Source organism: Hypomesus transpacificus, unplaced genomic scaffold, assembly GCF_021917145.1.
Source record: "Hypomesus transpacificus isolate Combined female unplaced genomic scaffold, fHypTra1 scaffold_142, whole genome shotgun sequence".
Classification (NCBI taxonomy): Eukaryota; Metazoa; Chordata; class Actinopteri; order Osmeriformes; family Osmeridae; genus Hypomesus; species Hypomesus transpacificus.
In genome coordinates, this window is record NW_025813714.1 from 398,513 (window position 1) to 424,021 (window position 25,509).

General features: G+C 41.7%; 2 protein-coding genes across 4 annotated transcripts in view; one reads left to right on the forward strand and one right to left on the reverse strand.

The window, feature by feature from the left end:
• Positions 1-17,982, reverse strand: part of wrn (WRN RecQ like helicase) — a 77,252-nt gene extending 59,270 nt beyond the window's left edge. The window contains exons 1-13 of one of the 3 annotated variants that reach the window (XM_047051211.1): positions 17,110-17,982; positions 15,414-15,464; positions 14,834-14,955; positions 14,477-14,622; positions 14,149-14,297; positions 13,918-14,067; positions 13,758-13,800; positions 13,520-13,625; positions 13,056-13,428; positions 9,952-10,032; positions 6,052-6,181; positions 5,642-5,717; positions 5,424-5,491 (exon numbers count right to left, since the gene is read on the reverse strand). In XM_047051211.1, coding sequence (XP_046907167.1) covers positions 5,424-5,491; positions 5,642-5,717; positions 6,052-6,181; positions 9,952-10,032; positions 13,056-13,428; positions 13,520-13,625; positions 13,758-13,800; positions 13,918-14,067; positions 14,149-14,297; positions 14,477-14,622; positions 14,834-14,955; positions 15,414-15,464; positions 17,110-17,169 — 1,555 coding nt within the window. In that variant the 5' untranslated portion in view covers positions 17,170-17,982. Of the gene's footprint in view, positions 1-5,423; positions 5,492-5,641; positions 5,718-6,051; positions 6,182-9,951; positions 10,033-13,055; positions 13,429-13,519; positions 13,626-13,757; positions 13,835-13,917; positions 14,068-14,148; positions 14,298-14,476; positions 14,623-14,833; positions 14,956-15,413; positions 15,465-17,109 lie in introns of those variants that run through there. The other 2 variants (XM_047051212.1, XM_047051213.1) reach the window with 2 other exon arrangements.
• The window catches only part of purg (purine-rich element binding protein G), a 39,845-nt gene continuing 31,323 nt past the window's right edge, over positions 16,988-25,509 (forward strand). The window contains exon 1 of the mRNA XM_047051206.1: positions 16,988-17,091. The gene's annotated coding sequence lies outside the window, so the exon portion shown is untranslated. The remainder of the gene's footprint in view (positions 17,092-25,509) is intronic.

Sequence of the window (25,509 nt, forward strand, 5' to 3'; positions counted from 1 at the left end):
AACACATGGTTGGCATCTGTCTGTCTGGCACACAAACTGAGATTTATCGATCATTTCAATGTGTTCTGGAACTGTGCGGACCGTTTTCAAGCTGACGGACTCCACCCAAACCGTAGAGGATCTCGACTACTAACAGCAAACATCAGTCACGTGCTCCTGACCACAAATCAAGTTTCTCTCCCTATCCCTGTTGTGTCTAAGCTGACTGACGCATCCCAAACAACCTCCCATGGAACAGAACATTCAAACAGCCTCCTGCAAGGACATGGGCCCTGCACAGATCTGCACCCCCCGGATGAATTCCCTTGTGATGGAACAGCTCAGTGACAGACTTTCCCAAAGAAAAGCTACGCTAGGACAGCCACCATGCTATTTCATTATACATACCGGTCATCATCACAAACAGAAAATGGCATGGTAAAATGCATGGTTACAAACCTGAAACTAGGGTTAGAAGTCACAGAACTATCCATATTCTTCCAACAGATTTATCAACCCCTATTTTATCTGTTAATACCGCACAGATGAAACTGGCCCTTCTAAATGTTAGATCACTAAATAACAAAACATTTCTAGTTAATGATCTGGTCAAAGAAAACAAATTAGACTGCATCTGTCTAACGGAAACCTGGCTAAACAATGACACGGCAACAGCAACTCTGATAGAAGCGTGTCCGCCCAATTACAGCTTTCACCAAGTTTCTAGGAAATCAAAAAAAGGTGGAGGAGTCACAGCTAATTTCTCCTCTAAACTATTCTTCAAAATTACTGAGCTAGGTGAATTCACATCATATGAATATCTTGCTATAGAGCTCAAAACCGAATCAATACTTTTTGTTATTATAAATTAGCCACCCAAGCACTCGCCAATATTCATACAAGAATTCTCTGAACTATTATCATTATGTGTCAGTAGATATGACAAAGTAGTTTTAAACTGAGACTTAAATATCCAAGTAAATAAAAAAGCAGACCCAAGAACTATTGAGCTTCTAAATCTCCTCGACAGTTTCGATCTAACTCAACACATAACAGACCCAACACACCGGCACGGAAACACACTAGATCTAGTGATAACAACTGGACTAAATATCAATAATATCTCAATAACTGATCTACCCCTCTCAGACCATCATTGTATACTTTTTAATGTGGAAATTATCCTAACAAAAACCACAAAAGAATTCTTAGTCCAAAGAAGAAATTTAGATGATACAGCTATGATGACATTTTCTGAACAATTTGCTCTATATGAGCCAACTAATCATGATTGCTCTCTGAATGAAATGGTAGAGAACCTCAATGATGCACTCTTATCTGTGTTAGACTCTGTTGCACCACTGAAACCAAAAAGAAGTGCACGAGCAGAACCTCCCCATGGCTGAGAAATAAAAATGTTTGTGAAAAGAAAATGCCGTGCAGCAGAGAGAAAATTTAGGAAAATAAAGATCACTATCAACTACAATATCTACAAAGATACACTTACCACCTATAACAAAACCATCCGTCTAGTAAGGATAGATATTTCTCCAACACTATTACAGAAAATGTAATAGTAATAGAGTTCTTTTCTCCACTATTGACCAGCTGCTAAACACTGTCCCTGTCCCACCCCCATCCTCAGCAGTTAAATGTGAAGAGTTTGCTTTGTTCTTCAAGAACAAAATAACTTTGATCAGAGCTAGTATTATTAATAGTGGGGTCAAAACTGACATCAGTAGATTCTGCAACATAACCATGAGAACATTTACCTGTATCACACTTAGTGAACTTTCCAAAATTGTCAGCGAATCTAACTCCACAACCTCAGATATTGATCCTATACCCACAACATTCTTTAAGCAAGTGTTTGATAGTGTCTCAGGTCCGGTGCCAGAGATTATAAACACATCCCTTAGAACTGGCGTCTTCCGAGATGCCTTCAAAAAAGCTGTTGAAAAGCCCCTATTAAAGAAACACAAATTGGATAACAGTCTACTTGCAAATTACAGACCAATATCAAACCTTCCATTTATTAGTAAAGTACTGGGGTACTTTACTAATAGGGGTGAGTTAATTAAATGTTTGACCAAATATAGCAAGCACATTTTTAAGTTGATAATTCTGTACGGCCCTCGAATGGTTTTATAAATATCCAAATGGCCCTTGGCAGAAAAAAGGTTCCCCCCCTGGTCTAGAACCTCCCCAACTGCATTGCAAATCAAGACAAGAGCCTTTTCATAAGGCCCAGTGGCCAGACTCATGCTGTCGGAGGGCATCAAATGTCAGCACTCATGGAATGCCTCTTGTCCGATGACAGTAGACCTACTTGGTTGGAACTAACTGTTGTGTACACATTTATAATCAAATTATACACAAACAATAAGAAAACGTGTACGTGGACAAAGCCGCCCTTCCTAATTGCATTTACTCTTATTTCCATAGCTATTGTGGTCTTCAACTAGCATAACTAAATATGTGTCCTACACATACATACCAAATTTTAAGTCAATTGGAGTCATGGTTCATAAGAAGATATTTGTATATTTTTCAAAATGTTCACCGTACATGGCGGACTGTTTGGCAGATATTTATGGTTTCCCATGAGAAAAAAATGCATGTATAGCAAGTTCTGAACATTTTAGACTCATGGGGAGGAAATGCCATCACTTTGACAAAATTGACAATTGAGGCGTGGCCTGTAGCGCCACCTATGGGCAATGGTGGGCAATTTGTGGTGTGGTAGTTACTCATGGCCTATAGTATCAATGTGTCAAGATTTGGAGAACCTTTTACCATTGCATACAAAATCGGAAATGCAATCACACCAAGATCCACAAGAGCTTTTGTTAAAAGCCAAGGAGTGAGGGTGGGGGCTTGGTCAGCCCACCCTTTTCAGAAAGCCTTGGATGTGTGTGCATCTCCTTAAGCTCGCGTATGTGTCAGGTGCCAGGATGTCTCTGTGAGAATTTGGAGCACGCGCGCTGTGGAGCAAGGGAGACAGTTCATTGAAAGAAGCCCTAGCAATTAGCCAAGATTTCATATTTCAAATATTCACAATAAATTAACTTTTCATATTACATTCAACTATTTCTCAGATTTGTGTACCGTAGTTCTTTGATTAAACGCATAGTTCTTTTATTACACAATGATAATTTTTGGTGTGGCGTTTATTCGAGGGTGGCGTTTGAATAGTAAGAGAGATTTGGTGAATTGTAGCTGCAGTGCGGCCATAGACAAAAAATAGACAAGGGAGGTCAAACACAAAGCCTAGTGCAAAATTGAAGGCGCGTGTGTTTACATTGTGTAGAAATCTAAAGCAGCATGCCAAAACTGTTTACACTTTAGCTTTCAAACAGAAAGCTGTGCAGAAAGCATTCACCAACAGCAACAGATCTGTAGCACGCAAACTTGGGGTAGATGAAAGGCGAACTCGCGAGTGGTGAAGTCAGCTACCTCGCTATATCGTACATGTAATTGTCGCAATTATATTATAATAATGTATAATTTGTTTTCAACCAATGCCATAATTTAGAATTATGTAATTGCATTCAGTATTATTAAGTGACTTTATTTGGTTAAAGTACAGTGCCTTTATTTTTAAGGCCTTGGAACGCTCGTGAGTGAGTGAGAGAGTCGACAAGCTAACAGAAAGCGGAGCACGGACAATTTAATGCTCCGATAAAAGTTTAAGGTTGTTATAGTTGATGTTAGCCATCTAAGGAAAACTCTATTTGTTAGTTTTTTCTCTATTTTATTTATTCTCTCCTTGTGTACAGCATGCAGCCAACGAGGTATGTTGTTTTGAGTCTGTATTTTACTTTGTTGAACGTTATTTACATACTGCGCATGTCATTGAGTGTTCACATTAAGCTAATGTGGTCTTTATTTTCTTGTTATACTGTGGGTTTCGTTTTCCCGATGGATTTGGAGAAGCTTCAAATAAACCTGTAGCATGAAAGCCACTTGTGTCTACCAGTGCTTCAAGGGAATTATAGTACACTTGTGATTTACTTGTGTAGTAAATACAGTGTTTTAATTTAACCAATTAAATAACGATGTTCTGATTTTTTTTTGGTGCAGTGTTTATTCGAGGGTGGCATTTATTTGAGGGTGTTTAGTCAAAGAAATACAGTACTTAACATTGTCCAGAGTCTTCATATGAACTTGTGATTGAATTAAGAGGATCCGTTCTTGACCGGCGGATGTGTAAAGCATTATTTTAGTGTTAGCAATAAAAAGTAAATGTTAATTATTTGGCAATTCTGTAATATATTCCTTTGCAAACTGTAGAAAGCCATGTATCCTACACACGTAGGGCTCAGAATCAAGTCAATCAGAGCCACGTTTCATGAGGAGATGATTTGTGTAGTTTTGGACAAATCTTTATTTGACTGAAATATCCAACGTGCCGTTTTAAGTTCTTGAGGCTTTTTTGTTCCTCACGAGAAATAAGGCATATGTACTTAATTTCAGAATTTTGGGACTTATGGGGTGCAAATGGCATCACTCACAGATTGACATATTGGGGCGTGGCCTGTACATTTAGTCATTTTCTTTGTAGCGCCACCTATTGTCTCACGTGGGCCATGTTTGGTATGGTAGTTACTAATGCTCTGCGGTTTCAGCATGCCAAATTTCTCAACTTGTTACATTACTGGTCTAGGGGCTTCCATTGACTCCCATAGCACTAACATAATAATAATACCACCTATAACAACCCTAATAAAAAATGCATAATAAAATGCATAATAAAACTAACAAAAACAATAGTTGCCCTAGCAGCTTTGCTGTTTGGCCCCTAATAATAATAAGAAGAAGAAGAACAAGAAGAAGAAGAAAAAGTAGAAACAAGGCAATAAAAAAGTAAAGTCTCAAAAACGGGATCTGAGGGCTAAACATCTTCACAAAACACCTTTTCTAGGTAGTTACAGCCACATAAACACGTTAGAGCAGTGAAAACATCAAGAAAACCCTTTAGCCAAAAGTTACATGCCAAACATTGTGAATGCATGGCAAACGCTATTCAGGAGCTGAAAAGCACTTCAAGGCAATAAAAAAAGTAAAGTCTCAAAAACGGGATCTGAGGGCTAAACATCTTCACAAAACACCTTTTCTAGGTAGTTACACCCACATAAACACGTTAGAGCAGTGAAAACATCAAGAAAACCCTTCAGCCAAAAGTTACATGCCAAACATTGTGAATGCATGGCAAACGCTATTCAGGAGCTGAAAAGCACTTTAAGATGTGTGGAATTCATTCCAAGCAATGGTTTTCTCAACCGATCACTGCATCTAGTTGCCAAATGCTCTGCTGATTTCTCTATCCAGAAGACATACATATGGATCCTTTGGCAAGTGGCAGCTGTTCTTGCAATGCGGATTTAGTCATTATTAACTTTCAAAAAGAAAGGGAGAAGAGGATATGGAGGTGGGGAACTTACCCGTTGCCATAACAACAAGATTATCTCTCCTCTCCTTAATAACCGAGTGTATTACTTTCCATTGTACCCTGCAATATGAAGTGATGATCTCTGGTCAGGCAAAGAATACAGAGGGTCACAGAAACATGGCAAGCCACAGGATTATGTAGAAATATTAGATACATGTTGTGTTATGCTCATTTTAGATGGTGGTTTTGAGAAATACTAAATGCACTTACGGCTTAAAACAACTGTGTCCAAAATTCATCTTCAGACATTTTATATGATCTGGATTTGGCTCTGGAAAGGAAGGATCTATAGGGGAGGGAGGTTGAAAGGGAGACAAAGGAAGATAAAGTAGTGACTTTGATCAAAATCACCAAACAAGCACACATATCTCTGACTTGGCCTGACAAATTCAGTCAGTTAGATTCCAACCCTTCACAGCATAAACTGATTTATAGATAGATCATTTTATGGCAAATCTATAATGTAATATCTATAAATGACAATATTTTCTGTATACATTTCTAATTTAAATTTCTAATTTAGTGAATTAAGAGTATGAAAGTTGTGTGAATCTCCTTGCCAATGGTCAGACCATTGTCTTCAAAAACCTTTCAGTTATTTAGCTATAACAGTTTAGTACCAAACTCTTCCTCCTCCTCTTCAATGACATCCTCCTCTTCCTCTGGAGAGGAAGAAGGTTCCACAAGGTCTTTCTGTTCATCTTCCGTCTTGTTTTCTTCGAGACTCAACTCCTCTGCTTCTTCCACACACTAAGGGGCAATACGACCATAAACTTTGACACATGCACATGCACAAACTCCAGCAATCATATAACATATTTGCACTAAAATGTGTAGCAGAGCCAACAGACAAACCACGTACCATCGCACCTTTCCCCTACCCCCAACAAGGAGAAAGGGGGTTTCCCCCCTTGTCCTTATCTCCCAGAGCAGGAGCTTCAAAGCTTTAGGCCCAGCATGCTTTCCCTTTAATGCTGGGTTGATGTAATTTGATGTTTTCATGTAACTTCCTTTCCTGTTATGATAAATCAGTCAACCCTGATATCAAGATTTTAATCTACAAACTAAACCATTTATTAATGTTGTATTGTTATATTTTGAAGTATAAGCAATACATGGACATTTGAAATAGCTGAACTCTGAAAAGTTATCAACCACTTGTGTTTGCGACACATCTGACCTATCGTTATCAATCAGCAACTCACTGGACCACCAGGAACTTTGACGAAAGATTCCTTTGCTCTAACCGTTTGACAACAACAAACAAAACTTTGACTCTTCTTCAAACTGACAACAGTAACTGCGATATTGCTAAATTTCTTAGTTGTGAACATTGGCATATAGTGATTTAATTTGTTACATTTGATTTTAGTTTGCAAATGATTTAACCTAACTTTCTTAGGATTAGTTAACACAAACTCCCTCCATTGTTCTCCAGAATCATATATCTCTCTGTCTCCCTTTGCCCTCAACACGCACTCTCAACCTACCATCTTGCATTCCGTTGTCATCATAGTTGTCATCATATACCTACTGTATACTAGTCAACTCAACTCACTCTCAACTAACCTATACCATCTCTGGTATTTGTTCATTATAATTACACTTTTTTTAAATAATACTCGCTTTATCCCTCTCCCCTCCCTGAGTCACCACCTTACCGCGGTGGAGGGGTTTGCGTGTCCTAGTGATCCTGGAAGCTATGTTGTCGGCGGCTTTATGCTCCTGGTAGGGTCACCCAAGGCAAACAGGTTACAGAAGAAGGACCAGAAAAAGCGTGGGTCAAAAATCTACCATGAAGAATAAAAACAATGGTTCTCAGTTGCCCCTGCCCGGAAGCGGGTCACCGGGCCCCCCCCCCATGGAGCCAGGCCCGGGGGTGGGGTTCGATGGCGAGCGCCTGGTGGCCGGAACTTTTCCCATGGGGCCCAGCCTGAAGAGACAACGTGGGACCCTCTTCCAGTGGGCTCACCATCCGCAGGAGGGGTCATGGGGGTCGGGTGCAGTGTGAGACGGGCGGCGGCCTTGGCGGGGGCCTTGGCGGTCCGATCCTCGGCTGCAGAAGCTAGCTCTAGGGACGTGGAACGTCACCTCGCTGGCGGGAAAGGAGCCTGAGCTGGTGCGCGAGGTAGAGAGATCCCGGCTAGATACTGTATAGTCGGCCTCGTCTGGACGCACAGCATGGGCTCTGGAACCAGTCTCCTTGAGAGGGGCTGGACTCTCTTCCACTCTGGAGTTGCCCTCGGTGAGAGGCGTCGAGCTGGGGTGGGAATACTTGTTCGGTAACCCTCGAACCCGGTGGTGGACTCCGGAGGTGAGGGATGCCGTCAAGCTGAAGAAGGAGGCCTATCGGACTTTATTTGCTGGTAGGACTCCAGAGGCAGCTGATGTGTACCGGCAGGCCACGCAGCTTTGGAGGTTGCGGAGGCAAAAACCCGGGCATGGGAGGAGTTTGGCGAGGCTATGGAAAATGACTTCCGAACGGCTTCAAAAAGGTTCTGGACCACCATCCAGCGACTCAGGAGGGGGAAGCAGTGCTTCTGTCAACACTGTATACAGTGGGGATGGTGCGCTGCTGACCTCGACAGGGGACGTCCTGGATCGACGGAAGGAATACTTCGAAGGCCTCCTTAATTCCACCAACACACTTTCCGACGTAAATGCAGAGTTTGGGGACATCGGGGGGAACACACTCCTCAGCCTCCCTGGAAAAGTCTATTCAGGGGTTCTGGAGAGGATGGTCCGTCGGATTGTTGAACCTCGGATTCAGGAGGAGCAATGGGGTTTTCCCTCGGGGGCTCATGTGGGGGGTGCTCCGAGTGTACGGGTACCAGATTCCCTGATCGGGGCTGTCCGGTCCCTGTACGACCGGTGCCAGAGTCTGGTCCACAACCCTTAAGTCGAACTTGTTCCTGGTGGGGGTTGGACTCCACCAGGGCTGCCGTTTGTCACCGATTCTGTTCATTACTTATATGGACAGAATTTCGTTCTCTACCCATAGTTCGTTCCTACCCTCAACTATGGTCACGAACTATGGGTAGTGACCGAAAGAACGAGATTGCGAATACGGCCGAGATGAGTTTCCTCCGAGGGTGTCCGGGCTCTCCCTTAAAGATAGGGTGAGAAGCTTGGTCATCCGGGAGGGGCTCAGAGTAGAACCGCTGCTCCTCCGCGTAAAGAGGAGCCAGCTGAGGTGGCTCGGGCATCTGATCAGGATGCCTCCTGGACACCTCCCTGGTGAGGTGTTCTGGGCACGTCTCACTGGGAAGAGGCCCCGAGGAAGACCCAGGACACGCTTGAGGGACTATGTCTCTCGGCTGGCCTGGGAACGCCTCGGGGTCCCCCAGGAAAAGCTGGTGTAAGTGGCCGGGGAGAGAGAAGTCTGGGCCTCCCTGCTTAGGTCGCTGCCCCTGCGACCCGACCCCCGTATAAGTGGCATATGACGACAACGACGTTATCCCTCACGTTATCTGATCTGCTCTACTTTCATAGAATTCACTACTTGAGATTAGACTAGATTAGTTTGTGGATTACAGCTCAGCGTTCAACACTATTGTGCCTGCCAGGCCCGTCCCGAAGCTCAGGAGCCTGGGTCTTAAAACACCCCAGTGCAACTGGATCCTGGACTTCCTAATGTGCAGACCCCAGGTAGTGAGAATGGGCAATCACACCTCCTCCTCACTGACCCTGAGTACCGGGGCCCCCCAGGGCTGCATACTCAGTCCCCTCCTGTACTCCCTGTACACGCAGGACTGTGTGGCAACACACAGTTTTAACATCATCCTGAAGTTTCCAGACGACACTACCATCCTGGGTCTCATCTCTAACAACGACGAGACCGCCTATAGAGATGAGGTAAGGGGCTTGGTAGCATGGTGCCAAGACAACAACTTGTCTCTCGTTTGCAAAACCAAGGAGATGATGGTGGATCTCAGGAAGCTGCAGAGGGGGGTCACAACCCCATACACATCGAAGGAGCTGCAGTGGAGAGTCTCCAACTTCAAATTCCTTGGTGTGTACATCAAGGATGACCTTACCTAGTCCATGCAAGCAGGCTCGGCAGTCAAAACTGCCCAAAAGCGGCCATACTTCTTGAGGAGACAAAAAGTTTGGCATGTCTGCTAAAACTCAAATAAACTTCTATAGATGCACCATCGAGAGGCTAAATCATATTTTTGGTATATATACTATGTTACTTTGTATCTACTGTTTACTGTCTACTGTGTAGATGTTGCTGGCCAAGTCTCAAGAATTTTGCTGCACTGAAGCAATTTGGTGTATGCGACAATAAACTTTGGTTGATTGATTGATTGAGTGACCTATGCACTTTTGTAAAAGCTCTGTTTTGGAAGTCGCTTTGGATAAAAGCATCTGCTATATGCATTAATGTAATGTAATACCCCACTACAAATATGTCAAGAGTGGTTTTCAAGGTAAAATCGTGTGAATGAAGAGATTATAAACTTTTAATGTTAATCAAAGAAGGAATATCTGACATGGCTGAAGTTGGACAGAATCACCTGTAGCATCTGGTTCTCCAGCTCCTCATCACTGGCCACGTCATGCGAGAGGTCGGCTGAGTTCTCCAGGGTATTCTTCTCCTGTGTCAGTGAGAAGAAAAAAAGAGTTTGTTGACTGATATTATTTTCGATGCTGGTGGACATAACCATCAACCATATCCCTTGTACTGCAAATTACCTGTAAACTTCACAGTTCTCAAACCTAATATAACAAGCTGTGAATATATGATCCTAATTTTAAGCTCCCGCGCTTGTTTAACGCAGCTGTCAAATGGGCAACACTGTGGGCATTTTATATTTTTCATGTCACTTAAGTTAAGAATCAGGTTCGCCATGTAGGTTTACACAAACACAGAATTTACTGTGGCAGGATGGTATACATCCATATATGTATCTACAATCAAAAAGTATTGAAGTACAGTAGTATAACTTATCCTAGGAATTAACATTCCAAAAATAAAACAATTTAAAATGTAAATTATAAAATATTAATAAAATATACATACAAATAAGAATAAGAATATGAATGGGCAATAGTGCAAATAAGGTGGCTTGTGCGTAGTGCAGTTAAATGTCAGTGGGAGTTCTTGGCCTTGTTGAAGAGGCCAGTAGCGGATGGATCGAAGCTGTTCTTGTAGCGTTGAGGTTTTGGTCCTGATGGATCGCAGCCTTCTGCCGGAGGGGAGTAGCTGAAACAGAGTATCCAGGGTGGGAGGAGTTGGCCACAATTTTCCTCGTTCGCCTCAGGGTCCTCGAGGTGTGAAGGTCCTCGAGGGTAGGCAGATTGCAGCCTATCACCTTCTCAGCAGCTCAGATGATACCCTGCAGTCTGCTCTTGTCCTTGGCAGTGGCAGCAGCATTACAGACGGTGATGGAAGAGGTGAGGATGGACTCAATGATGGCTGTGTAGAAGTGCACCGTCATTGTCTTTGGCAGGTTGAATTACTTCAGCTGCCGTAGGAATTACATCCTCTGTTGTGCTTTTTTGGTAAGAACTTGAGGTCCTGGGTGAGGATAGTGCCCAGGAAGCGGAAGGACTCCACAGTGTTACATTGCATTACATTAATGCATTTAGCAGACGCTTTTATCCAAAGCAAATTCCAAGAGAGAGCTTTACAAAAGAGCAAAGTTCACTGATCATAACAACGAGGTAGCCCCAAACATTGTAAGCAGCCAAAACATGAAGCACACATTGTGAAAAACTAATTAAGTGCCAAAGGGAAGAACCATTAGAGCATGCAGTTAAACAAGTTACAATTAAACGACATGAAACTCAAGAAGTGCGAGTACAATTAAACAACACAAAACCCAAAAAGTGCATGAGTGTACCTGTAGAAGAACAATCAACAGTAAAATATTTCACAGCGCGTACAAAAGTTTAAATCCGTTATAACTAACCAACAAGAGCAACAAGTCTCTCAATAACAGTCATTGTGAAACTTGAGGAAACTAACATCAGGTCCAGCCAACCATTCCTAAGTGCCGTTGTACACCCAGAATAAGTGCGTCTTGAGGCTTTTCTTGAAGGTGGGGAGACAGTCAGTGTCCCTGATGGAAGTGGGGAGCTGATTCCACCATCGGGGACCATAGACAGGAGAAGAGCTTGTTTTGGGACCGGGCGGTCTTAAGCGGTGGGATCACCAGGCGGTTGTCAGAAGACCGTAGGTGGCGGGTGGGGGTGTAAGGCTGGAGGAGAGACTTGATGTAGTCGGGTGTTCACAGCTCGGAAGGTCAGTACCACAGTCTTGAATCTGATACGGGCCGTGATGGGAAGCCAGTGGAGGGAGATGAGGAGCGGGGTAACATGGGAGCGTCAGGGCAGATTGAAGACCAGACGGGCCGTCGCGTTCTGAATCCTTTGGAGAGGGCGGGTTGTGCATGCTGGGAGACCGGCGAGCAGCGAGTTGCAGTAGTCCAACTTTGAGAGGACAAGTGCTTGGACTAGCAGCTGGGTGGAATGCTCAGACAGGTATATCCACAAACAGGATCCTGGCGTAGGATGCTGGGGAGTTCAGGTCCTGTAGGGTGAAGTGGAGGGCCATGTTAACTGCATCGTCCACAGACCTGTTGGCTCTGTAGGCGAACTGCAGGGGGCACAGGAGGGGGTCTGTGATGGCTTTGAGGTGTGCCAGCACCAGGCGCTCAAAATACTTCATTACCACAGAAAAAGGGCGACAGGTCTGTAGTCATAATGTCCTGTTGGCCTTGGCTTTTTGGGCACAGGGATGATGGTGGAGGACTTGAGAGAGGCTGGCACATGGCATGTCTCCAGGGAGGTGTTGAAGATGGTGGTGAACACCGGAGACGGCTGGTCAGCACAGTGCTTGAGGGTGGGTGCGTAGATTCCACAAAGTTAGCCCGAGTATGCATCGCAAGTTATGGGTCTGTTAGGAGGAAGAGAGGCGCATAAAAGCAGTGTCTCTCCACCTCCCAAATGGCCTCTTAATTAAGGATTTCTTACAACAACTAAATTAATTTCAAAACCACGATTCAAATAAAGCAAGCATTTATTTATTCGTCATCTATTAAACTAGTCTACAGTGCCCGTGATGCAGTCAGTGACACACACAAATTCCTGGAATATGGCACAGTGCCCCTGATGCAGTCAGTGAGTAAGATGCCAGTGACAAACTGATTTCTGGAACGATAGATAGATTGTACAGTGCCTGTGATGCAGGTGGTGATGGCTCAGTGGCTTTGATATTTTCTAATCCCAATTGAAATTCTCTAAAGTACATGTTCAACCTCCACATCATCTAGTCCCTTATGCATATCTGCTCTGGTACATTCATGCAAGAGATTATGTGGTCAACAATTGTCTGCTCTTTCCTAAATTATCATTGAGTATGTCATGCTTATCAAAATGTATTATTATGTTCTCTGTTAAATTGTCTCACCCCCACAAACATCTATACATTAAGTTAATTACATAAGTCATTACATGCACAGCAGTTGAGCCAGCTGTTACAATTGTAGGCCTAATTCACCATACAGCGTGTACAGTTCTGCGTAACTTTGTTCCCTATGTTTACATTTTAAAAAATCATATTTGCTGGATGTTTGCTTAAGGAGTTGAATGTAAGTAAAACAGGACAATTCTGTACCTTTAAGTCCAGGGTGGACTGTTCTTTACGATGTTCTTCATTTGCTTGCATCTCCAGCATCTGAAGCTCATACTCAGAGATATCCAGAGACATGATGCCTTCTTTCTGCCAGTATGAGGCTTCTCTGACATTCTTCACTGGTTCATGAGCCTTGAATAGGTCTAAGTTAGACTGGTTTAGATCCACATCATCTCCATCCTGGGCATGTGTTCTGCTTGACTCATCTGATAGGCTACAACCAATCACCTCACTGCTTTCGGGGCCAAGAGGCAAGAGTTCTTGAGGTGAAGAACAAGCTGTGTTGTTGCTCTTTATTAGAATATCTTTTAGAGAGTTGAAGCTGGCAGACATGTCTTCAACCAGCTTGGAAGCTCTAAAATGGCAACATAACGTTAGAATAAAAACAGGTAATTCACAAAAAGAAAAAATGTTTGAGTTGGATAGGTAACATTTGTAAAGCAAACCTTTCCATGTCATTGACTTCATTATAAATACGGCCAGCTAAACTAGCCATTTCACTAGCCATTTGGGAAAGCTTATCCTTGAGGCCAGACCTAGAATTCTCAGCTCCTTTAATCGAACACACACAAACCCACACACAAAACATGCGCACAAACCAAATATTTTGAATTAGCATATTGTCGTACCAAGAGCAGCTCATATACAACATTAAACATCACACTAATCAAACATGATACTCACCTAGATCCCAATTGAGCAGTTTGTTATAAATGATCAAACCAGCCTGAGTTTAAAATAAAATACAGAAAATGTATAGACTTAAATTTCCAGGTAAACACCTGGGGGTTCGTAAACAATTCTTACACATTCTACGTCACATGAAACCCATGTACACACTCACATAAGCATCTGTGGCAGCGTATCTTTTCTGGTCCTCGGAGAGATGTAAGTTATCCCAATTGCTGCAGCGAACATGTTTACTTTTGAAGAGCCTCTTCCTGAATAGGTGCATAACGAGCCCAGCCAGACTCCACTTCTCCACACATCTTAGCTGTAGCGTAAAATTAAGGTAGTGTCAAAGAAGAAGGGCTATGACCCTTGTGTTTATGTCGTACAGATTGGTTAGCCTTACTTTTTCATTTGCTAAATCTCCCAGCTCCACAAAGTTTGTCATTTTGATACTGAAGTCTGACAGTAACTTCCACATGTCTCCCTCGATTCCCACGCCAACTTTTATTACAGACTCATCCTCCAGCAACAACTTCAGACCAGTTGGAAATCCTGCAATACATGTTCAATCGCCATTGGTTTGACATTATTTCAGTTACATACGGTGCAGTGTGAATGTCTCTGTTGATTTGCAGAGCAATGCACTGTGCAAATACTATGATCATCAACAGACAAATGTGGTCACATCTGATGGAGGGGAAAGCAAAATACATTTCCATTGCGGACTGTACCTGTCATTGAGGAGAGGTGAAAGAGGTAGCATTTATCCTCTGAGGTACACAGCTGAATCAATGCAACTTTCTTCTTCTGCCCCTTGAGGAAGCAAGGTGGCCATTCTATATCAAATCCTATGGCAGAACTGGGCTCTAGACCAGCCCTAGGGGACAAACAAGGAGGCTTTTAACTAATGACTGAAATAAACAGCGGACTAATACAGTAGTCGTACTTTCTGGAAATTGTAGTATATTGAAAAAACAGTGAACTAACACTCTGATAAATATTGAAAGCAAATCAGTGTGTCGATTTAGGACAGCGACTTTTCAAGCCAGTCTTGGCCTGTCTGGCTGCATAACAATTCTGCAGATTACCTTAAATCCTGCGACAAAAACGAGCAGTCATTCTTCTCATGACTGTATATGACTGTGCCAGTAAACTCCAGATAAGGGAGATCCTCCTCTATGACATTTCTCTTATGGAATTGTGATTGAGCCTATTGAAGCAAAAAATATATATAGTTTAGGCTGTGTTTGAGAGGGAAGGCATATACTAATGTTTAAACAGTCTGACATTCACTCTGTCACCACTGGAAACAATACCTACACGAAACATACAACAGTGAATATTAAAGCATGTTCAGTGAAAACTGCATGAAAGTAACTGCTTGTTTATAAACTTTGACAGATAGGGAAAAAAACATGTTTTGCAAAAATCCCCTGCACAAAATAAATTGATGTACTGTTTTCATCTTTTAATTTCTCATTAAATATAATTAAAGGCGACGAATGCAACTATATATGTAAAGATGATGAAATCAGATACAGCCCTGTTTGTTTGTCCCATTTGATCTTTCTAAACTGATATCAATAACAATAATGAACACAACAAACACTAAGGAGATATCATTACATAGCTATTGTGCAGCTGAGAATACTTTAAACTCGGCCCTACCGTAACGATACGCGTGAGGGAGGATGGATGGGAGGAAGAGGCCAGGAGGGGCTGAAAAAACCAGGTTGAAAAAAAAGAAAGGCATTGGAGGAGGATGCCAATTGCACCAAGCTAACCGATTTATTTTCAAGAAGACAAACACAAGTGGCAACTGGTATTGAGAGTTATAGGCTTAATGATTAGCATTAGCAACGTCATTATTCGTTTAATATCGTTGTAGCGTTGTCAACCTATTCACAAGCAAAATATTAAATGTAATTAAAATATTAGCTAGCCTTTTGGTAGGCTATACAAAAAAAAGATGTGGGCCGGTTTTGGGCCTGAAAGCAAAATATTTGAATTAATACAATTATTAGCCTTTTTGTATCACCCAATTAGCCTGGCTGCCAGCCCAATTTATCCCTGCCCACAAAAAAATTGGGTCGGGAAGTTGGGTCTGGAGGGGCTCGATTGCGGAAAAACTATATCCGAACAGGAGCTGTTCGGACCAATTAAATTGTCAGGGCGGGTTTTATACGATGATGGACAGATGATCAACGGTAACGTAATCAACAACGTCACCAAAGAGCGCTTGGGTTGAATTCGTTTTCAACAAACAACATATTACGTAGCTCTGATTGGTTGTATGTCTATCCAATTGAGCTCGGTTGACACACACCCCATACTAGAATTATGATTCTAAAACTGGTTGTTCCCATCCTCGATTGTGATTGGCTATATCACATTCCATGCCGTTGTAAAATCCAGCATAACCTCACAGGTTGTCCTCATAACATTCTTTAACATTCCATATTACTGCGCATCGAATATTTCAAATTGAAAAAGACGGCAAAGATGTCCATCTGGCTGTTGCGTGGCAACGATTTAGGAAGGAACTATACTTTGTAGTAGCGGAAGAATGAAGGTTTATTATTAAACTATTTTGTTTTTCTATTGTTTTTGTTGATTAAACCGTATCAAATATTTGTAGTAACAGTTTTAGAAAAGCAATAAGCCCCGCGAGTCCGTGGTTAACGCTGATTTTAGAACAGGTAAGGGGAGTTGTTAGGCACGACGCGAAGCGGAGTGCCGAAAACCCCCTTACCTGTTCTAAAATCAGCGTTAACCACGGACTCGCGGGGCTTATTGCTTAAGTATGACAACGTCAGGCTATCACCCAATGATACAAAAAAAGTGGGTTGGTCTTGGGCCTGAAACTCCCAGGACACAACCTATGCAAACACAACCTATGTAAATAAAAAATGAATGCCTAAACCATATATTACACATTTCAACTCATTGCATTTGACTTCTTAAAAAGCATATGGTGTAACAGCTCAACTTTCCCAAAATTTTTGAAGGCTAAAATTACCCAAAGCAACCAATTATTATTCAGCAAAGAGTAGCTAACAGAAGGTGCTATATGCACACAAAACAAGCTGCACTAAAATAGGTTGTGGAAAACAGTGCGTTGGTAATGGTATGTATTTGAATATGACCCTTCTCTGCTCAGGTGCTTGGGTAAACTTAGGCAAATGAGTGAGCCACCGGGAATTGGAAGATTACCACACCTTGATAGACCCGCCTCAAACTGCTATTGGCTAGGATGCAGGGAATAATAGATACTAAAGTTCATACTGTAATATTTGCAATTGTTATATATCACACTACACCAAAACACGTCGGATGGAGGAAACAAGTAAGTACATCTTTTTACCTGTTTGAGAGCAGTACTTTCATTATTTGACATCCACTCCGGTAAATTCCGGTCTGTCATGACTTGGTTTCTATAATCTTCTATAATCTACAAATTCCTCTGTAATAACGAGAGATTTTATTTGTTCATCTACATTAGCAAAAATCTTTTTTGCTCTGTCAATTTTCAAAGACACGAAGACGAGTCACGTGACGCTTTTTACTTGCTCGTTCAGTCATTGCAAGATAAGTAGTCTAATGAAACTCAATCTGAGGACACATTAAACATCAGTCGTACTGTTCGTTTGCAATACCCAGCAATGCCAGGAAATAGTAAAGAAAATTGAATATATTGTTTGGTTATCCTCGATCGTCGCTACGCTTTCATGGTTAAGTATTCCAAACAGCTGGTGTGGTAGATAGTTTGCAGGCTTCTTGAGATCATTAAGTCCGACTAGAATGGTTGTTAGATTCTGTAGCTGGCTACGCATCTGGCCAGAATTGCTTTCACAGTTGTCATGCCATGTGGCTTGGCAGACGTCGAGTTTCAAACTGACATAATGATAAGACAGCAGTTAAGAAATTAACTTGCAGAAAGATTAGATCTAGGCTACAGTACGTCTGTCCACAATTCCCGCTGTATTTTTCTTTGGTGGTGTTTTTCTGTGTGGACAAATACTGCCGCAACCGTTTCGGAGGGCAAATTGCATGTCTATTTCCTCTACGATCGATCTATATTAAAATTAATATTTGAATAACGTAAAACAGACACAGATATAAATAATTGTGAAAACGTGTAGAGGTTTCTACACGCAAGGTACAACACGGGTAGCCTAATAATAAAAGACACTGAACACGCACACAACACCAGTCCCGTATGTGACGCTGATTGGAGCTGCATTCAAATACTAGCCAAGCCTACTTGTAACTAGCCTGGCTGCCAGCCCAACTTCTCCCCGCCCACAAAAAAATTTGGTCGGGAAGTTGGCATAGAGTTAATATAACTAGAGTAAGCTACTCTTGTCTTCCAAGATGGCGTCCCCATTCATTTCTATGAAAAGTGCTCAGTGGCGCAGTGAGGCAAGCGAGAGCGCGAGACTGGACGCGGCCATATTTCCACTTCCGTGTCTTCCTGTCTAACTTTAAACAGTGGCTCTTTTTTTCCCTAGCTCCGAGAGCTCATGTAAATCGGCTATCGGCCAATGTGAACTTTTGTGCTCGTGCCCTGTTAGTATCCGCCAGCACATTTGCAGGCAACTTTTATTGACTAAGCAAATAAATGGGTTGCTAGTTTACCCATTTCGGATTGGTTTCAAACTTAGCAAAAATCGGGAAAAATTATTCTATGAAAAAGCTAGTAGTATGAGCCAGGTTCGAGAATCAAACAAAAATTATTGGGGGAGATAGTTTTGTAAATGTTGAATGGAGTTAATAGAATAAAAACGACCGGGAAAGTCGGAAGCCTAACCGTTGTTTCAAGCCGAGGGGCGAGAGGTGGGGGCTTGGAAGTTGGGTCTGGGGATAACTCAAGCCCCCACCCAAGCCCCCACCCCTCGACTCTGGGCTTGAGGCAACAGCCCCGGTGGATGTAGGTGGTATTGCATTTCCGATTTTCTACCCGACTCGTCCGGTCGTTTTTATTCTATTAACTCCAGTCAACATATCTAAAACTATCTCCCCCAATAATTTTTGTACGATTCTCGAACCTGGCTCATACTACTAGCTTTTTCATAGAATAATTTTTCTTTAATAATAATAATTTAATAATAATAATTTTTTGCTAAGATTGAAACCAATCCGAAATGGGTAAACTAGCACCCCATTTATTTGCTTACGTTAATAAAAGTTGCCTGCAAGTGTGCTGGCGGATACTAACAGGGCACAAGCACAAAAGTTCACATTGGCCGATAGACGATTTACATTGAGCTGAATGAACCATAGACTTATATTGAATGAGCACAGGGAGAAATGGCTTGAGTTGCCTGCCTTGTTGTAGCAAGTTTAGCAAATCGTTGTCACACATACATGAAATGTTGTTAATATAGTTTATTCCCGATATTTTTAAACTGATTTGATTTTTCGTAAAAACGTTCACGACATGATGGCAAATATATTATGTTAAGCGCGAACATAGATTGTTGACATGTCTATTTGGAGCAAAGACGAAGATTAATACTTTAACTGTTAACCACAATAGGAAAGGATATATATTTAAATAATGTTAGTCTTGCATTCAGAAGCTTTTGTTAAACACACCCATTATTCTTTTTTCGATCGTGCCAGACTGCTTTTGTGGCACAATGAAGGTCCTCAGTGACTATACCCCCACTTACATCTGATGGTAATGTCTTGTAGCCTATATGGTTCTATGAATATGCCCCTTTCAAAGGCAAATGTTAAAACAAGTATATTTTAGACACACTTCTCGAGCTTTTATTTATTACATTATTAACACGTCTTGTTAGATCACGTCATATCCATTAATAGACGTTTGGTTTTCTAGGTTGAACATATAAAACACAGGTCGCATTTCGCCACTGATGTGAAATTGAAGGCAGTGTGAATTTCGTGGCATTTCGTTTGAGTATAAAGTTGACAGTAAGCTATGGTAAGTCTGCATTATGGAAGATTTCGGTTACCAAAATAACTAAGCTTTCTTTGCCTGGCGAGAACAACGACGGAGCTGTTCATGTTAACAGTTTATTTCATTCGATACAATGCGTTGGAAATCATACTCATATCACGAAGAAAAAAAGCAACATATGTGATGAGTTCCATCTAGAATAGCCCTATATTTAGCCCTATAGACTATTTAAAAAAAAACAAGTAGAAGGAATACTATACAGTGACAGAATACATTTCCGTTAAGTTTCCATCACGTCTCTGATTCTTATCGGACTTTCTGCCCATAGATTCTGCCTTAGCTCACACGCTCATAACCATATAAATCTATGCTCGCGACTGGTTGTCGCAAAGTATGACGTGTACAGCTAGATGCAAGCGTGCACGAGGTCTCGGAGCTAGGGAAAAAAAGAGCCACGGTTTAAAGCTAGACCGGAAGACACGGAAGTGGAAATATGGCCGCGTCCAGTCTCGCACTCTCGCTTGCCTCACTACGCCACTGAACACTTTTCATAGAAATGAATGGGGACGCCATCTTGGAAGACAAAAGTGGCTTGCTCTAGTTATATTAACTCTATGGACGGTCAGCAAGGCCAGCTTTGTATTGGCCCAAGTTGAGGAAATGGCTGAAATGTTTGGCGCAAACAAAACTTTGGGAAGTTGTGTCGGCGCATTTCCAGAGAAAATCTCATTAGACACTGGTTCTTCAGAGGCTTGGATGAAGGAACAAAAGCAATACTTTTGTTTTCATTTGTACACCCAAACACTGAGCAAATGTTATGCTTCGTTCGTTTTCAAGCCATGATGTCTCTCGAGGAAAAAACGATATTGCACTTGCACGGTCGTATCTCAGTTTCTCATGGGCAGGACAGATTCTCTGGGCGGGCAAAGCAGAGAAAGGGGAGGTAACCTTCCTCCTTATGACGACATAAAGACAGGATTTTCAAAACCGAGCATTTTCTCTAAAGCAGAGAATACGAAGGGCTTAGTTTACACTAATATTCTCTAGTTATATTAACTCTATGCATGATCACATCGATCCACCACGGCAAAACGCAATGTTCACGACCACGTGACTTCTCCACAAAGAACGTTCTCTTTAAGCCGTGTACTATGAAGGCTCATCCACCACTTTTTATAGTCCTTTCCTTGATTGATAAAAAAAATACATACACCTACTAAACACATCTAAATTGGCTTTTTGACATTGTTTTAAATAAATACTATTAAGCAATACATTATCCAGTAGCCACATTTTTTAACATGGTTTTTGTTTGGAAAAATGGAGGATAGATGTATGGAATTAGGTTCATTTTGCAATTGTAGGCTACTGTTAACTATTATGTAGCTAATTATACTGGGATAATTTAGATTTAGATATATGTAGCTTCAGCCTAAACATTTGAAATCACAAACTACCATACAGCCATAAGTTAAAAGTAGCCTAGGCTATTTCTTGATAGTTTGATAGTTGATTTTCTATAAATGTACATATTGAACAGATAGTGGTAAAAAAAAGGCATCAAGCCGGAAAGTCTGTGGTGAATCATCGTTTTCCCGTTGGGTCAGTGTTACAGGAACGTCTGGTTAAGCAACAACACGCGCTAACCCTGCGTGTCCACTATATGGAACGCAGAGTTAGTCAAAATTAAATAAATAAATAGGTAAATAAATAGTAGTCAGGTGGAGTCAGGTGGCTGAGCGGTGAGGGAGTCGGGCTAGTAATCTAAAAGTCGCCAGTTCGATTCCCGGCCACACCAAATGACTTTGTGTCCTTGGGCAAGGCACTTCACCCTACTTGCCTCGGGGGGAATGTCCCTGTACTTACTGTAAGTCGCTCTGGAAAAGAGCGTCTGCTAAATGACTAAATGTAAATGTAAATAGATAAATACATACATAAATAAATATGGCCATGAAATAAATTCTGAAATAAAAAAATGATGGCAATAAATATAGCATTATATAATTACATAGCTTACATAGCTGAATCCATTTACCAACATCAATAAATAAATACATTTATTTATTTCAAAATGACATTTTTGTAAGACCACATTTATTTCCACATATATTTCCACACCACATTTATTTCCACACCACGTTTATTTCTGTGCTGTATTTATTTCCGATCTCACATGCAAACGAGAGGGGCGTGGTTATCTTCAGACCAACGCAGCTGCACACAAGATCAAAGATAGATATAGGGACACCTAGATTCGGTAGATGATGGAAGACATTAGTCGTATCAGAGATCGCATGCTGGCCTTATAGATCAAATTGATCAGCATGGCATGTCAGGATATATTATTTTGGCTCACATTGTCGATTTTGTAGAGGTACTTGGGCGCAAGGCCGTAGCCATGGAGTCAACATTGGGGGGGACTAAAAAAAATTTTAATGATTATTTCGGACAGCGTGCGTGGTTGCCTGTCGTAGCGTAGCGCATTTATATTTTTATATCAATTTATTGGCGGGGACATTTTGACCGGATTTTAATATTGGGGGGGATGTGTCCCCCCGATATGTATTATGATTATGGCCTTGCTTGGGCGGATAAGTGCTAAGTCTTAAATGGTTTGAGACTTATTGAGCACCGTGTTTGCGTGCAAGACGGCAAGTGTAGACAGCCACAACAAGAATCTTCCTTTAGGGTTTAGCGTATTTTGATCGTTACCTATTGTCTGGGTTCACAGTGACGATTTAAGTAGACTAATTTGTAAGATGTAGTTTCATAAGGGGCTGGGGTATTGTGGGACATTTGGCTATTGCCTCAAAACAACCCCAAATAGGCCCACGATAACCAGCTTATTTCGATGAACCCAGGCCATACAAAATGTTGCTTAAATGCCAATAAATGTGTGACTACAAGCTCCTTTCATCCATGAGCCTGAATAGCTTCAACGGACCAACAATCATGTGTTTTTCTCTAGTCGATCGAATCCCACTTCATGCCAGCTTGCAACTGTTATATTTTCTTAGCCTACAAGAGCAAATATGAGATGCAACTTGAAATTTGCCAATAACATTGAATGTTGAGTGAATTTGTGACAAATCTGGTATTACAGGCCAAAGACAGCTGCTGCTGTTAGGTGAACGCACAGCTTGCATGCTTACGGAAACCAGGTAGTCTGGAAACCAGGGCGATAACACCGCGGGTGTCCAGCACCTGTCCTTAGGGGATAGCTGTAAAGCTACCTGTATGGGGGTTGACAGTGGCATCGCACTGCGGAAAAGCATACAATGTAGTCAAGCTTTGCCCACAATGTCTGTGTCTTCTCTCTTTTTATCATTGGTTCCCAATGGGAGTGATGGCGATGACCTAGTAGCCTACGTGTGGGGACTTGGTCTTTGATAGCTGCGACGTAGCATGAAGTTATAGCTAGGTGCCTTATCGACTTAGCTAGCTCTATCCACATATTAGCAGAGCGAGGTAGCGGTGGCAGTGATTGTCTTCTTTGTTAGGCGTAGTGACGGTTGCTAGTTGTGTTAGCTAGCTAACATTACCTGGGACTAATCAGCCCCCACTACCTGTACAACAGTGCTCGATAAGTCTTAAACTATTTAAGACTCCAATGTTCTGTAGAGCACTTATCTGCCCAATATCCTGACAAGCCATGCTGATCAATTTGATCTATAAGGCCAGCATGCGATCTCTGACACAACTAATGTCTTCCATCATCTACCGAATCTAGGTGTTCCTATCTGCATTCGTGCTTTGAGCAACTGCGTTGGTCTGAAGATAACCACGCCCCTCTCGTTTGCATGTGAGATCGGAAATAAATACAGCACAGAAATAAATGTGGTGTGGAAATAAATGTGGCGTGGAAAAATATGTGGAAATAAATGTGGTGTGTAAAAGTCTCAAAAAATAAATAAATGTGGCAGTAGGAAATAAAAGTCCCATAAAATAAATAAATGTTGTCTTTACAAAAAAGTTATTTTGAAATATATATATATATATATTTATTTATTGATGTCGGTAAATGGATTCAGCTATGTAATTATATAATGCTAAATTTATTTCATAGCCATATTTATTTATTTACCTATTTATTATTTATTAATTACATTTTGACTAACTCGGCGTTCCATACCACTACAGTGACGCGATGCAAGCGACGCAATGCTTTCCATTCATTTTAAATGGAGCCAGACAAATCTCGAAAGCGATTCTAGATTTTTCAACGTAGCAACCATGGTAAACATTTCTAGCTTTCAGTTTCAAGATGGAGGAGAAACTAATCGTCTGTGTGGCTGCATACCCAGTCCTGTTCAATAAGTTTCTGTATTCGTACAGAGATGTTAACAAAAAATGAGGCATGGCGTAGTGCCCTGAGTGCCCATACAGTGGCATACTGTAACTATTTATCTTTCACCCTGAATAAAAAAGATACAAAAAGGTTAGTGTATAAGATCATGCCGCATCTAGCTAGCTGATAGAACAAATCTTTCTGTCAGAAGGCAGGCCAGAAGGATGCACAACACTGAAAAGGGTTCACTTTGTTTATTAAGCAAGCTTGGATCATGTGACCATGGCAGAGTAGTCAGCATGAGTGGGGCAATTGTCTCCCAGACATTCTTATTATATCCATTAGCTGGACATGTTCAAACATAGAATGTACATAATTGTTTCCTTATATGGTTTAGCATGATCAGTACATTGATACAGTAGAACAGGCAAGCAGGTGAACTCATGTAAGTCCTGTTTATACAGTTTTCCTCCTTAGTGTCTCCTAAGAGTCTGTACATATGTTCATTCCATGTCTATATTTGTTTTGTAAGGGGCCTCACTGTATGACCTCTTGACCTCAGGAAGACACAAGCCTCATGTATACATAAACTCTGCATATCACTAGCGTATTGGATTTCTTGCATCATGTGTGTAAAAGTTGTTCCATCAATATTCTCGTCCAATCGCGTACTGTAAGATTTAATATTTCACTCTAAATAAAATACAGCAAAAAAAAGGCAAAACTAGTGCGTATAGTAGATAACATCATGCTACATCCAGCCAGTGTATCGGATTTTTGCTTGATGTGTGTAAAAGATGTATTTTGATCAATATTGAAAGTAGGCTACATAAACCCAAGTCTGCACACCATGATTTTATACAAACCACAACAGTGACTTTAGAGAACTACAACTCTGCATTAATCTGTCTGACACGCCCCTGAGCGTGGTGCAGTGTGGGAAAGCAAGCGATGGCAAGCGATTCGTGTCGCTGTAGTGGACACGCAGAGTAAGCCTTCAGTTAGCCTGCCTCGGACCAGGTTAGTTTCGCAGCATAACGATGCATGTCTACTACAGCGATGCGAGCGACGTGATGCTTTCCATTCATTTTCAATGGAGCAAGGCAAATCGCTTGTGTGGTGCATTGTGGGTAGTGACGCGACGCGATCGAAGCGATTCGAGTTGAGATATTCTCAACTTTATGTAAATGAGGAGCGACTTTCGCGAGCGATGGCCAATCAGACAAACTGATCGTCTGTGTGGCTGTATACCCAGCCCTGTTTGATACGTCTCTGTATTCGTACTATCCTGGCTGCCAGCCCAGTTTAGCCACGCCCATAAAACAATTTGGTCGGTAAGTTCAAGTTCAAGTCTTTTATTTGTCAGGTACACAGAACAACACAAGGTCAGACTGGGCACTGAAATTCTTAATACAATGCAAGCACCTGGCATAACATAACATAAGTACACAGAACTTAATTTACATCTATGTTGAGCTTAAATAGTTGGGAAGTTGGGTCTGGGGAAGCTCGGTTGGGGAAAAACTATGTCTGAACAGGAACTGTTCGGA